General features: G+C 37.9%; 1 protein-coding gene across 1 annotated transcript in view; it reads left to right on the top strand.

Annotated features, from left to right (window-relative positions):
- Nucleotides 1-14,871, top strand: part of LOC115424151 (LIM and calponin homology domains-containing protein 1-like) — a 45,703-nt gene that overhangs the window by 25,796 nt on the left and 5,036 nt on the right. Inside the window, exons 14-27 of the mRNA XM_030141257.1 lie at nucleotides 7-354; nucleotides 491-808; nucleotides 1,330-1,680; nucleotides 1,957-1,995; nucleotides 3,046-3,175; nucleotides 4,253-4,407; nucleotides 4,520-5,129; nucleotides 6,399-6,722; nucleotides 8,952-9,045; nucleotides 10,117-10,142; nucleotides 10,342-10,455; nucleotides 10,591-10,683; nucleotides 11,855-12,056; nucleotides 12,155-12,257. Of these exons, the coding sequence (XP_029997117.1) occupies nucleotides 7-354; nucleotides 491-808; nucleotides 1,330-1,680; nucleotides 1,957-1,995; nucleotides 3,046-3,175; nucleotides 4,253-4,407; nucleotides 4,520-5,129; nucleotides 6,399-6,722; nucleotides 8,952-9,045; nucleotides 10,117-10,142; nucleotides 10,342-10,455; nucleotides 10,591-10,683; nucleotides 11,855-12,056; nucleotides 12,155-12,257 (2,907 nt within the window). The remainder of the gene's footprint in view (nucleotides 1-6; nucleotides 355-490; nucleotides 809-1,329; nucleotides 1,681-1,956; nucleotides 1,996-3,045; nucleotides 3,176-4,252; nucleotides 4,408-4,519; nucleotides 5,130-6,398; nucleotides 6,723-8,951; nucleotides 9,046-10,116; nucleotides 10,143-10,341; nucleotides 10,456-10,590; nucleotides 10,684-11,854; nucleotides 12,057-12,154; nucleotides 12,258-14,871) is intronic.

The raw sequence follows: 14,871 nt of genomic DNA, 5'->3' as shown, positions 1-14,871 counted from the left end.
TCTCAGCCAGGTAGTTGGAGCTGACGTCAGTCAATCTAATCTCCTGCCCTCCACTCCTGAGGCTGCCCCTTCTCCTGCTGAGATGGATGCATGTTTTGCTCAGTATGTAAGAAGAACAGAGGAGGAGGAGGAGGATGAAGAGGAAGAGGAGAGAATCCCAGATCTTCGGAAAGATGACATGATGGCAAGGAGGACAGGGGTTTTCCATAAACAAAGCTCTGCGACAGTGAGTTACAACCGTTTCCTGCCTCTGCCTCGCTCCAAACACAGCACACAAGGTGAAATCTGTACAGATTCTTTCCCGTGGAATAAAAAGGAAGTGCAAGCAGATGGGAACAAGAAATTGAACATCAGGTGGGCTCATATTTGTGGACAACTGTGTCTAACCGTGTGCAGAGGACACTAATAAGCTTGATGTGGCTTGCATCCTCAAAGAGACCCTTCAGCTTTTTTTGTTAAGTTATTTCAATTAAAGGAGTTTCTTTTCTAGAGCGGAGCAGCATCAAAGCAGAGTCACCATGGAAACACCTCAACCTCATCCCGACATTATCAGAGCTCACAGTGAACGTGAATATGACGACGAAGAAGATGAGTATGATGAAAACGAGACTGTGCCTGACCCAGAGAAGGATGATATGATGGCTCGAAGGGCGCGATTCTTGCAGAAAACAAATGCAGTCAAAACAAATCAGGCATTCAACCAGTTCTTACCAGTGCCTGGATCGGTTAAATATAACGTCACCTCAGTTTCTGCAATGAAGCAAGTACACAGTCGACCCAAAATCACAGAAAAAATCACCAGCGAAAGGTACCTATTGTGAGCCTATGACCTGTGCTTGTTTCCGTGACCTGCAACCGCTATTAACTAGTAGTAAACAAGCAAAGATAATGGTTTTGTCATGTTTGCATAGTGTGTGCAATACTAATCATTTTGCAGATGATGTGATGGTGTCATTGTTAAGGCAGCATGTCTGAGATGCTTGATGTGGGTCCATTTCTATTATTTTTATATGAAAGGAATCGCCTACTTTGATATGATGTTGTGTTGAGTTTTCCAACTCTGTTTTTCACATAGCTCGGTCCGGTGTCTGCCAGCTTTAGACTAATCTCAGTGTCATTTTTTTGTCAGTGAGGTCTAGCCTTGGATTTGTTTGGCATGGCTTTGGTTGACAGGTCTCATTTGAGTGTGGGGCTGCTGGCTAATAAATATACATTCATCGTTCAATCATGTAAGACTGAAACACACGAGTAAATGAAGAGTGATGCAGTTTTGATTTACACATGAACCTGTATTTCCTGGTAATCTTGGCCCTGTCACTGGATTTTCAGCAGCATCGTTACCGTGGCGACAGAATCTCAGGCCCTGCCCACAAAGCCACACACTAGGAGGTTTGCAGGGTTGAGGGCTAGAGGGCCAGAGGAGGAGGATAAAAAGCAAGATGTATACAAGGCAGAGTGTAACCCCCCTGTCACCGGTGTGACTGAGCCCCTCTTCTCTCCATCACTCACCCCTCCACTCAGCCCCGTTTCCATCTTGGCTCGTAAACCGGAGGCAGAGTTGGACAAACAGAATGCGATGGAAAGAGTTGAGGAAAAAGTGGAAGAGAGAAGGGAGGATGTGAGTGAGCATCCACGAAAGAAACCCTTCTGGCTGGAGGACGATGAACTACCTCCCATGATGTGAGATTGAACTCTCGTTGCATATCTTCACTTCCTTTCTCAGATCTGCAGAACGTCAGCTCAACTATGCATCCACTCAGCGCTTATTTATCTCAATTTTCAGATCTGGGAATGGAAGCGAAACAGATTATTATTGTTTTTAACTCTAACGGTGGCATTAAAGCCTTCCCTTGAGATATGAGATGTGACATTTTCATGAATGCATTGCTTGCTGCCTCCCATTGCCTCAGGTTTTTTTCTCCTTACTCTTATTTACTCTATTCTGTATTGTTTTAGGATGAGCCGACGAATTGGTTTTATGTCTGAGGACACTGAGTAAGTCTCCGTGCGTGAATCTGGAGGACTTCTTCTGCATGATCACAACATATTTATACTGTGCATGTTGGATTTCAAAAGTGCTGCCCAAAAATGTATAACTTTACTGCTGATTACTGATACGGTCATAGCTCATCATTACTAACATCCAGCTTGTTTTTAGCATTGTTCTCTTTTCTTGTTTTTTTGTTTTTTTTTGTTTTTTTTTTATTCACAGCCCCAATAAGAAAAAGTTGGGAGGGTATGAAAATGCACATGCAAACAGAAAGAAGCTATTTCTAAATTCATTCTGACCACCACCACATTTCCTGTCTTTTTTGTACTGCCACCAATAAACTAGTAAATAAATGCCCAAACACTATATAATATTTGATGTTTTACTGTTCAGCTTCAACTTCTGATGATTTCTTTAGGTCACATTCAGTCTACGCTTATGCCCATGCCCCTCACAAACAGACACTACTTTTTGTACTGTTATCACCATATTGAGTGGAACATCCAAGCCTTTTCCTGCCTTGTTTTGTGTTTTCTTTTTCTCCCTCATTTGAAGGGAAATTTGTTGATTAAAGGATCAACAAATTTCCTATATTTGTTTCCTGAAGAAACAGAACTTTCCTGGAATGTATCAAAACACAATGACAGTAACCTACTAACATTAGCGTCTCAGACCTAAACATGTCCTAAACTGCCCTCTCCAATCTGTTTTGGAGTACACCACAAGCCTAAATTTTATTAAGCCTGGAATTTTATTTGCAGATAAAATACAGGAAGTGGATCAGAAAACCACTGCTTTCTGTTTTGATATGCATTCTCCATACTTTTTCTGATTTTAGGCTTGTATATTTAGTGCTGTTTTTCTTTCCTTTGCTGATAACTAACATTTGTGTACAGTATTTGGCTGCATATCGACTTTAATTTACAAACCTGCTTCTTCAGTTGAGAAGTGACTAATTTCACTGTTTGCTCTTTTCCATAGGCACACTGGACAGAGTGTGAATGTGAATGACTGAATAATTTGTACATGGTTACTTGTTTCTCTTTTCCATCCAGGAGTGTGAGTATGAGCGACATGCTTAATGAAGACGAGCTGGGACAGTTACCACAACTTAGTCAGTCACGATACGAGCGCATGCATGAACAGTACAACAACTTCCAGGATGAAGATGACCAGTGGCAAAATGTAAGAGACTTTGAACTTGTAAGTGGGTGCTTCTATGAAACTGGGTTCATTTTGGTACCTGGCACTTTGCCAGATTTTTAGATCCAATAATAAAAGAGAAATGTAGATATATTTCCCTCTAGGATGTACCTAATGATGACCTCAGATAAATACAAAAAAATTATACTCTTGCTCTGAGTCATCCCAAAATTAATACATTTTTAATCAAATATTGGGAAAAAAGGTGAACAGGACATCCAAAATTAGAGGTGTGCAGGATCCCAAAAAACTAGAACGTGAAAAAAATAAAGGAAGGTCCGCACAACCAGTGAGCTCCCAAACCATTTAATAGTGACGTTTCGGGCTGAGGCCCTTCATCAATGAAGGGCCTCGGCCCGAAACATCACTGGTAAATCAAATATTGGGACCAAAAATAGGACCAAAACTGGGACATGAAAAACTGCCTAGGTGTCAGTACATTTGATCTGGAAAACATGGCTGTAAATGGTCTTATATACCGCTATGAATAAAGACACTGTGTTAAATTTGTCGATCCTAGTGCTTTTTCTAATCCAGACATGCAGGTTTTTCATGAATTGGCAGTCTCATTCCAGGTTTCGTGTGTAACCCATCATGTCCACTTGCGTTGCATGCAGAACCTGCCCATTTAAACACAAATAAATCGTGAGTGATTTTGCAACAGTGGTCATTTTTGTGAAACACTCTGCCTTGCATAATTAGTTTGATTCCCAAGATATACCTGTGAGAGAACAGAAAGATATAAAAAAAAAATAGTAGCATGTAATTTTCGTGTACTTTTTACCGTGTTGTACATGGATTTTTGAATAAAAAATAATATTAAAAAATATTAAAATGTGTTTTATCTCAAAAATAGTTTCTCTTTTATCTCAGTAAGTATTTATTTTTAAAATAGACCCAAAGTCCTTCCAAATTTGCTTCATAACATTAGTCTACATCTGGTTTGAATTCTTAGGGGGACCAGTTTCATAGAAGTACCCAAATATAAATAATTTTAAAAAGTTATACATGCATGTTAAAATACACCATAATATTCAACTGATGATGTAAATGTGACAGGATCTGGCTCGATGGAAGACCCGCCGTCGCACTGCATCACATGACCTGATCAAGAAGGAGGAAGAGAGGAAGAGGATTGAGAAGATGAAGGAGGGGGGGAATGAAAGCAATAAAAGGAAAAGCATAAAAACCTACAAAGAGATAGTGGAGGAGAAGTAAGTTATGTTGTACAAGTCCTTCATTTAAATTTTTATTGCTGTTTCAAAAGACTTTATACAAATAGCGGATTGTTTTCTACAAAACTTCCTCCCCATCTCTTGTTTCCAGGGAGCGAAGGGAGGCGGAGTTGTGTGAAGCCTACAGGAGCGCAGCCACTCCAGAGGAAGCAGCTGCAGTTTTACAGCGTTATGCTCTTCGGTTCACCATCAGCGATGCAACCCTGGACAGCCTTAAACTGCCCAGATCCACCTCAAAACCCAAAGGCGAACTAATACTAGAGGACAATGCACACAAGCCCACGTCACCTGTTAATGACTCTAAGATGTCAGAGGATCTGCACAAACCAGAATCAGTCGTTGTAAAGGACCCGAAGCCTGCAGAAACGGAGACAAAGACATCTGCTGAACAGGAAGAATCTAAGTCCTCCACCTCCACTACACCCAACAGTCCCGTTAAAGCAATCACACAAGATGTGCCACCTCAGGCAAAAGAACTTAGTGAACCTCAGTCTAAACCAGCAGAGACTCCAACCACACACCAACAGCCGATGACAGAGGATACACAGCCTCAGACCAAACCCTCTGCGCCTCCTCACAGTTCACATCCTGTTCACACACTTCCCTCCCCTCCACCTGTATCCTCTAGACCCGTCCCCCTGCTGGTAGCCAAACCCTACTGTCAGCCCAGGAGCTCACAGTCTGGACTCAAACCTGTCAAGGTGAGGGTACATCCAGTCAGCAACAACTGATACTTCATCATCATCCTGTACTTGATTATTCTACCTCATGCTTCATTATTCACTCTGTAGTTCTGCTCCTGTCATTTGTAATTGTGTCGACTTGTGAGCTTAGCTTAGCTGTCACCAGATCATCTTCAGTACAAAAAAGGGTTTTTCCAAAGGAGTTGTAGAGGGATGCATAGATGTTTACTCAATAAAGTAGCCATGTCTTGGTGCAAAAATACCTAAACTATATTCTATGTTACACATAAAAGCCCTGCATTAAAAATGGACACCTCACTGTTCTGTATTTCAAGAGTTAAAGAAAGAGTGGGCTCTTTACAGTGGGCTCATGATACTGCACATGTTAGTCTCTATGATCTAGACAAAAATTTCATGAACCATTACTTTTTTTTATTCAAAATTTTTTAAATTTAATTGTTTTAATTCAATTATAGAATTTCTATGGAATCTAGATCAGTATGCATGAGTAAATTCAGTAATGGCACCTGATACCGATACTGGAAATGGATCATTCACAACACCAGTAGCTTATCTATATTATAAAAGCCAAGGGGCCTCTGTGTGCATGCTTGTATGTGTGTCTGGGGATTCACACACAATCTGGAAAGAGCTGACTGCTGCAGTTTGGCATACTTATGTATTTTTGGTCAAGGAACATACAAGCAAAAACGGCAAGTTGATAGGACCAATATTTTGGGAGATATTAGCAATTTTGGAATACAATAGCCTTGCAATCATGTTACTATACCCAGAACACTTTGGCGGTGACTAGTGGGCAAATGCAGTACAACATGCAGGAATACACAATAGCATTAAAAACTACCACATCTGGAACCTGTGGATCCCAAAGGATCAACATAATAGTTTTATTATAATTTACTGTATATTTGTTACATATTATTGAGGTGAATCTGCAAAGTAACTTGTAAATGAAGTTGTTACATATGTGAGGTGCAGTAAAAATGACAATGTTTGCCTCCAAAATGAAGTGGAGTAGAGTTAAAAGTAGTAGAAAATGTACTAATAGTATGAGTATCTCAAATGTGTAATTGTAGTTCTATGTTCTTCCACTGTAAAGAAAGACTAGATTAGGGACTTATTTTAACAGCAGCAAATTATACAGACCAGTTACATTACAGAAGTGTTTTTCAGGAGCTACAGCTACTCCTACTGAGCGGAATGAGTCTATAATTGCATTCAGTCTAAAATACTACCTAACTTTTTTAACATTAATGTCTCACTCAGATGGACGGCTTGGTTCGAGTGAATGGAGAGGCAACAGAGGATTTGTCTGTTTCTGTTCCTCCTGCCTCCCCACTACACTCACCAGAGGAGAACAAAACTGTTTCACCCAAAAAGACGGAGAAAGACGTTCCCTCTGAACAGACTGTGACAGATCAGAAAACAGCAGAGCAGCCACCTTCTCCACAAACACTGAGGTCAACGCCGTCCTCAGGCTCAGCCATCAGCTCCCTTATTGGAGGCAGAAACTGTATCATCACCACGACCATTGTGACAGAAATGACGCATGTGGAGCCACATCCCCACAATATCCAAAGCAATGGACAGGTACAATGACATCTGCATGTTAAAGTTAAATATCACAATGGACACATACTTGAAAATACTGATGGACATTGCTAATGGTGTAGTTTTTAAGAGTGTCTTCAGAGCTTAGTGTCAACCGTTAATGGATTTTCTAATAACAATAGTTTCTAACAGGATAACGCAGATCGTTGACTGTTATCGCCACTTCCTGAACAACAGTAAACTCATTAAATAAATGCTGTACAAACTCATCAAAAACCATCAAAAATCAAGGCAACTCTAGATGTGATTTTTAGTTTTTGCATTTTTCTTTTTACCTCAAAGTCAATTATTCCATTTTCACAACCCTAATAGTAACCACTGGTCACAATCGGAACCCATACTGATGCTATGTTATTCATCCTAAACTGATTAATCCCTCCATCTCCACTTTAACCCATAAAGACCCAAACATCCACCAGCAACCAAAACCATCTACTGACCTAAAATGTTTATTACCTGTTGATCTACTAATTCTATCAACACATGTAAATAATTGGTGTAAAATGCAGTTTGTCGTGCTTTCATGGTCAGCAGATATGACCCATTTGGACGTTCAGAAGCTCAGTAGTTACAGTGGAAACACCATCATCTTCTGCAGCATTGATTCACCAGTAAAACCCATGGAGTTTGATAAATTGCAGAGCTTGGTTTATGCTCAGTTAATGATAGATTTGACTGAAAAAGTCACTTTTTCTTCAGTTTTCTCTGTTTTGATATCATAATCTTTGAATTTACTCTGAGCTTTATGAACATCTACATGATCAGCTAATAAAAATACCTGATTTTCACTGAAAAATTCAAAATACAGAGGATGATATTATAATAAATGGTGATAAATCACTTGAGAAAGATTGAATAGAGAGAGGAATTACTTGGAGGAAGTTAGATTAGACTAAGGATTATATCTGTATACCAGTGACTGTCCTCTGCCTCTGCCCCTCTTTCTTTCTTTAAGTAAGGACTGACTAGTTAATTAATTAATTAGTTGTCACACATCTAATCCTATGTTATGTTTTAACAAAACTGAAAACTGCAAAATAAAATATTTTTAAAATTAAAAAAGATAGAGAGAAAAATTCATTTGGGAACTGACACAAAACTAGCACTGGATCTTTATGGGTTAAGTGATTAATCACCACTTACTGTAATATTATCTTATGTATTTTGTGTTTTTGTGAAAATCAGGTATTTTCCTACATTTAATTTTCTATTCATCTAGATTTTTATAAAAGCTCAGAGTAAAGTTGAGGGTTATTATATCAAAAACAGAGAAAACTTGAGAAAAAGTGACTTTTTCAGCAAATCTGTCATTAACTGAACATAAAACAATTGTGTCCATCCACTGTCATTGATCAAACTCCATGGGTTTTACTGGTGAATCAATGTTGTAGAAGATGATGGTGTTTCCACGTTCACTACGGCACCTCTGAACGTACAAATGGGTCATATGTGATGACCCTGAAAAGACGACAAACTGCATTTTGTACCAATTATGTACATGTATTGATAGGATTAGTGGATCAACAGGTATTAAACAGTTTAGATCAGTAGATGGTTCTGGTAGACGGTGGATGTTTGGGTCTTATATGGGTCAAACAATATGCTTTTCCAACCTATCAGACATCCATACATATCAGTGCTTTTACTATTTTCACAAAGGCAATGTATCAGAGGGAATTTTACTCTGTGTGTGTGTTTTTTTTGGGTCAGTGTTGTGTTGTGTAAGACTAATGTGGGTGAATTGTGGGTGGCTTTGATGGTTGTTCTGTGCTGTGCTGGTGCATTCAAATGATCGTGGGAAGTGAATAAAGGTCGGCTGCTGATTCATGCCATTCACGGACCATGCTGGTGGAAAATAAAAGTGAAGAAACCAGTCTACGTTTTACCAACAGAGACCTTTCCCCAAAGAAATCATTCCTTTATGAGAACAGAGCTTTGACAAATGATTTGACAGAATAGTTGTTGAGATGGATTGCTTATGTAAAGCGAGTGTTTGCAAAGAGATTTTAATATTTATTTACATGAACTCAAACTGATGACTGGCAGGAAGGTAGGACAAGCCTCAACAAACATAAAATGTATTGTATTAGTAGCAATCTCAGTGCAGTAATATAATGTAGGTAGGTTTATGAATGAAGACAAAAGAAAAGGATGAATGTATAGTTAACATGTTTTACATGTTTTACATTCTGCTCAATGCACTTTTAGGTGAATGGCACAACAGGGTTCTGTCCAAAACCAGAGGAAAAAAAGAGTCCACCTGCGACAACACCCATGCAAGATTACTCTCCCACCGTGACAGGTAAAAGTATCTCTGTTCTTCTGTTTCTTGAGTATTGTTATTTACAGTGATGGTACAAGTGCTCACATCCTATACTCAAGTATAGTAGTAGAATATGAACTATTGATATCAAAATGTGCTTATATTATGAAAAATACAAATAGTCATTATGAAGTAAAATAGTCCCTGACAGTGTTGTGTTATTATAGTACTGTGCAGAACTATTAGTCCAACATTATGTTTCTTGGTTTACTAAAGTTCTAATGACCACACATATGCATTTTACAGTCTCTGCATTAAGATACAATCTGGATTTATCCTCCTGAGATCCTGCAATCCACAGCTTTACTTAAAAAAATGTCCGCTGAAAAGGACATTACATGAAAAATTTTAAATTAAATAAAAAAAATTGTATCTGAAAAAACTGTTGCATCATGTTTCCAATTAAGGCAATTATTTAGTGTGAAATGGTGAAAATGTTTACTTACTGGGTCTCATATGTGAATTATGTACAGCAGTAAAAACTAAACTGTCAAGGAAGAAATAATAATAATGCTAATACATTTTATTTGTATAGCGCTTTTCATGAAATTCAAAGACACTTTACATACAGCAGATAAAAAACAGAAACCAAACACATTAAAAACTGATAAAAAGCAGCTGCAAAAGGCAGGTATATGAATATAATACAATTAAATATTAAAATAAAACATTAAAAGCAATCTTAAATAAATGAGTTTTTGAAAAAACAGCTTCTATAAACCAAAGTGGTCCTATTTAGTGTGGCCTCCCTTTGCACTTAACATGTCTTTAATCCTTTTGTTCAGACAACGTGAGATTTATGGCATTAATTTTCTGATGTTTTATACCAGATTTCATTCAACACGTGTCAGATATTTGTATTTATAACCAATACTTCTTACCTCAGTTTATCATAATCAATCAAATGACTTGTCATCTGAAAAAAAAAACAAGATGGAATGATGTAGAAGAGTAGATTTATGAAGCTGTGTAAAATGGAAAAATTCAGATGTCTCAGATTTGTACTAAAGTCAGAGTACTTTGTGATCTTTGTCTTTGTTTTTCCCACAGAGGGTCTTGAGGAGAGCGGTTTTACTGTGAGTATCTCTGAGCAGCTCGGGCTCCTTCTTTCTGTTCCTTCTTCATTCTTAAATTTGACCCTGTCCTGACCCTTCGTCTCCAGTAGTTGTAGTGGATGTAGTCAGACTTGTCCTCTCACCTTTCCTCTTTTTCTGTCCTTTTGGTTCGTATCCATGTGTGTGTTTGTGTATGTGGTTGTGGGTTGGGTCTGGTTAGATTGAGACCCCCATGTTGAACTTGGCTAAACGTGTTAATCACTGGGTCTGGGACCCCAATGAGGAGCGTAAACGCCTGGAAAGGTGGCAGCAAGAGCAGGAGCGCCTCCTACAGGTACTGGTGGAATGGTGTGTGCATGCATGGCTCGGACACAGACTGTACTGGATGTGTGTACATATATGTGTAGGTGTTTATGTCTGCTCCTGCGTGTTTGTGCATGCAGGACTTAACTTTATGGTATCTCTGCAGGAGCAATACCAGAAAGAACAGGAGAAGCTGAAGAAGGAGTGGGAGAGAGCACAGTTAGAGGTGGAGGAGGAGGAGCGGAAACACAATGAAGAGGTACAAACTCGCACTCAGATACTGAAATACAGTTTCCTGAAATCCAAGATGGCACCATCTGAGTGACTGCGAGTTCCAGCAGCTCTGTCTTGTGATTTTCTTTTTTTTTTTTTTTTACTATTTGTCTGTAATATTTTCATTTTTCACTTGTTTGTGGTTTTTCAACCTGTTTTTTCTCTACACTTGTTTGTTGTATGTTACTGCTATTACCTGTGAAATTTCCCTACATAAAGTCTTATCTTATTTTATCTTACCTAATCTTATCTCATCTTACCTTACCTTACCTTACCTTACCTTTCCCAGGGTGCTTGCGCAGGTCTTGAAAGTCTTACGTATGGAATTTTGAAATTCTGTTTTCCAGACCTTGAAAAGTCTGTAATTTTATGTGAAAGTCTTAATAAAGTATGGAAAAAAGTTTCTGTCATAGTAGAATTTTAGAGTATGCTCAAAGGCACATAATCTTGTAAGATACAAAATACATGAGGGAACCATCTAACAAACTGGATATGATTTCGCTAACCGGTCAGTACTGGAATGATTCTAGTGAAACTTGTTTATATCCATGCACTTTTGTGATTTTCATAGGTTTTGAAAATGTTTCTTTCAGTTAAACATAATTTACTGCGAATGATGCATTCATTCATTCATACATTTTTTAAAATGAACTTTTCTATTACACACAACAGGTACAATCTCAACCAAAAGATAGGCACGCAAGTATAAAAATACATGAGGTCTTGGGGGGAAAAAATCGCTGGTTTGAAAAAGTCTGGAATTTTTATTTGGATAAAGAGCAAGCACCCTGTTACCTTACATTATCTTATCTTACCTTGACTTATCTTATTTTATCTTACCTTACTTTACCTTATCATATCTTACCTTACCTTACCTTACTTTACCTTATCTTATTTTATGTTACCTTGCTTTACCTTACCTTATCTTATTTTATCTTACCTTACTTTATCTTAACTTATCTTATATTACCTTACCTTATCTGATCTTATTTTATCTTACCTTACCTCGCCTTACCGTATCTTATTTTATCTCACCTTCCTTTACCTTACCTTATCTTATTTTATCTTACCTTATCTTACCTTACCTTATTTTATCTTATCTTATCTTATCTTATCTTAAGTGTCTTATATTTTTTTTTCATCTGCATCTATTCCAGGAGAGACGTATTCTGGAGGAAACTGTGACACCACTCAATCCCTCTGGCTTGTTGAGTCAGCAGTCTGGACAAGCAGATATGACCCCATCACCTGAAGAAAACAACAAGTCAGAGAAGAGCAACAACCTCCTGCTACACAATGGACAGAACCTCATCACACCCAGTGAAGGTCAACATGCCTCAAAGCTGCATTTTTTCCAAGGTGAGCTACATTCAGAAATACCTTCCAATATATGATTCAGTCTTATATCAGTTAGTGTTTTTATGATGGTAGTTGTTTGAAAATGTGTTTTTGTGCAGATTCCGCTTGTGACAAAGAAGCATCAAAGAAACAGGAGCTGTGGAAGACGGCATCTCTGGACCGCAACCCTCAGCAGCCCAACCAGCCACACACTGTTAAAAGGTAAAGCAGGATGTGTGTGTGTGTGTGTGTGTGTGCTGTATGTGAGTCTGCATTTTTTGTTTTTTCATGTGTTTCCGTATTATAGACGCTTTGGTGAGTTTAATTCATCAGTTGGCTCTGTGGCCCATGTGTTGTTGGGTTGAAGGTCTATCCTGTTGTGTCCCGAGGAGTTTTGGTCTGTGTCTATTAATAACACCTCTTAAACTAGAAGCACTCGGAGAGCACAGACCTCCGCCAAGGCTGATCAGTGGCCCCCCCGTGGGTCCCCCCACCCCCGATCACCACCAAAATTTAATCATTTCTTCCTTATCCCATTTCCAACAAACCCTGAAAATTTCATCCAAATCTGTCCATAACTTTTTGAGTTATGTTGCACACTAACGGACAGACAAACAAACAGACAAACAAACAAACAAACAAACCCTGGCAAAAACATAACCTCCTTGGCGGAGGTAATAAAAAAAACAAACAAACTGATCATCTATGGTCCAAGAACTTGGTGGGAGCAAAATGTTGGACCCCACAATGTAAATGAGTCAAATTTAAGGTAAAGACCAGGTTTAAGGTCAGGGGTCAGAGTCTAAGTCTCCAAACAATTGAGTCTTTTTAGTGTTTGTGTTTTATTATACATTTATCTTGAGTTGCCCTCGTGTTGATGCATTTTTGCTCTTGAAATATTTCATTTGTGGTTTCACTTTAGTATTAAATGTTAGGGTTTTTCTGATGTTTTCAGAGGTCTTAGGCGAGTGTTTTTCAACCTGAGGGTTAAGACCCGACGTGGGGTCGCAGGGAATTCATATGGGGTTGCTTGAAATTTCTAGTAATTGATTTAAAAAAAAAAAAGGTAGATGAATTACTAATAAAACATATTTTTTAATGATTCAATATATATTTCATTATAATTAAAACACCACACATTTTTCCTAATAAAAATCAAGTTCAAATAAAATGCAGGATGTCACATCTGAGAGGACCGAACAGAGAATGGAAAGATTTCTTCACTCGCCTGGCCCCGCTAAGACATCTCCAAGAGAAAAATGTCTCAGTTTTGAATGTCTGGGGTCGCTAGAAATTTGTGATGTTAAAATGGGGTTCCGAGCCAAAAAAGGTTGGGAACCACTGTCGTAGGCACTATCCGGTCGTGGGTCGAAATTATTTGTTACTACAAGTTATTTGCCTAATATTTGCAACTTTAATCTCTATTATTTTGTGGCAGAAAGTTGGCAGTACTTATGTTCTTAAACTCTTTGGATTTACTTACTGTTGACATTAAGGAGGTGGTATTTAAATTGTAAGTATTCTGTAACATCGCTGATAATGCTCTCCACATTGGTTTTATTCTAATTTTGGCTTAGATGGTGTTGCACCTCAGACTTGTAATGGAAGGCAAAATCCTGAAATTTGTGGGGGGGTTTCATATCTCACTTCTCTCGTGATTTCGTTTTCTTTCAAGCAGATAATTTAATGTTACAGAAACCATTTCCTATCTGAAAAGTGGATGACATGTTCCACAGCGTTGAACAAATGCTGAATATTCACTTGTTCTCTTTAATATTGCATTGGTTTTATATATCGTACATGTAGCAACCCTGTTATATAAAAACTGCATTATGTAACTCAGCAAAATGTAATATGTTTTCACTTATGTAACACCTGGATTTGACCCTAATCTTCTGCATTTTGAAGCATCACATGTTGTAGCAGATATTGAAGAATGTGGGAGTGTTTTTTACAATGAAAATGGGAATAGTGTATGCTGAATCAAACTCAAAATAAAACCCAACATAAAAAAAATCAGTCCAGAGTTATACTTGACCTTGGACTAAACAGACTCAGATAGATCGGTAGGTAGGTAGGTAGGTAGGTAGGTAGGTAGGTAGGTAGGTAGGTAGGTAGGTAGGTAGGTAGATAGATAGATAGATAGATAGATAGATAGATAGATAGATAGATAGATAGATAGATAGATAGATAGATAGATAGATAGATAGATAGATAGATAGATAGATAGATAGATAGATAGATAGACACTTTATTAATCCTGAGGGAAATTCAACTCAGAATCAGATGTTTATTGTATTTATCTTACAATTACTTGTTTTTCTTCAGCACTGCATCGCACTTTATTTCTCCTGCACTCTACCACTGTATTTATTCATTTGATATCTGCCTGTGTGGGTGTGTAAGTGAGTGTGTGTATGTGTGTGGGAGTGAATGACCAGTGGCGAGCTTTTAAATTTCGTTGTACTGTACAATGCAATGACAATAAATTATTCTTTTCTATTCTATTCTATTCTATTCTATTCTATTCTATTCTAATTACAAACAATTTCAAAGACTTCTGGAAAAACTTACTGAGATTTTTATTCCTTGCAAATATAAAGGTCATTTGACAGGACTCCATGGAAAAAAAAAAACATTGAAAACACACCACTGCAATGTGTAATACTTTGTCGCAGAATGTGGGGAAATTTATTTAAACCTATTATGTATTACTTTAAAATTGGTCATATTTTGCTGCGTTATTACATAATGCGTTTTTTTACATAACGAGTTGTTAGACGTGTAACTTTTTTAATCCTCTTAAGTCACTGAAAGCATTAACGTTCATGATTTT

This window comes from Sphaeramia orbicularis, chromosome 1 (assembly GCF_902148855.1).
Source record: "Sphaeramia orbicularis chromosome 1, fSphaOr1.1, whole genome shotgun sequence".
Lineage (NCBI taxonomy): Eukaryota > Metazoa > Chordata > Actinopteri > Kurtiformes > Apogonidae > Sphaeramia > Sphaeramia orbicularis.
Note: the sequence above shows the minus strand (reverse complement) of the source record. Positions and strands in the feature narration are given on the sequence as shown.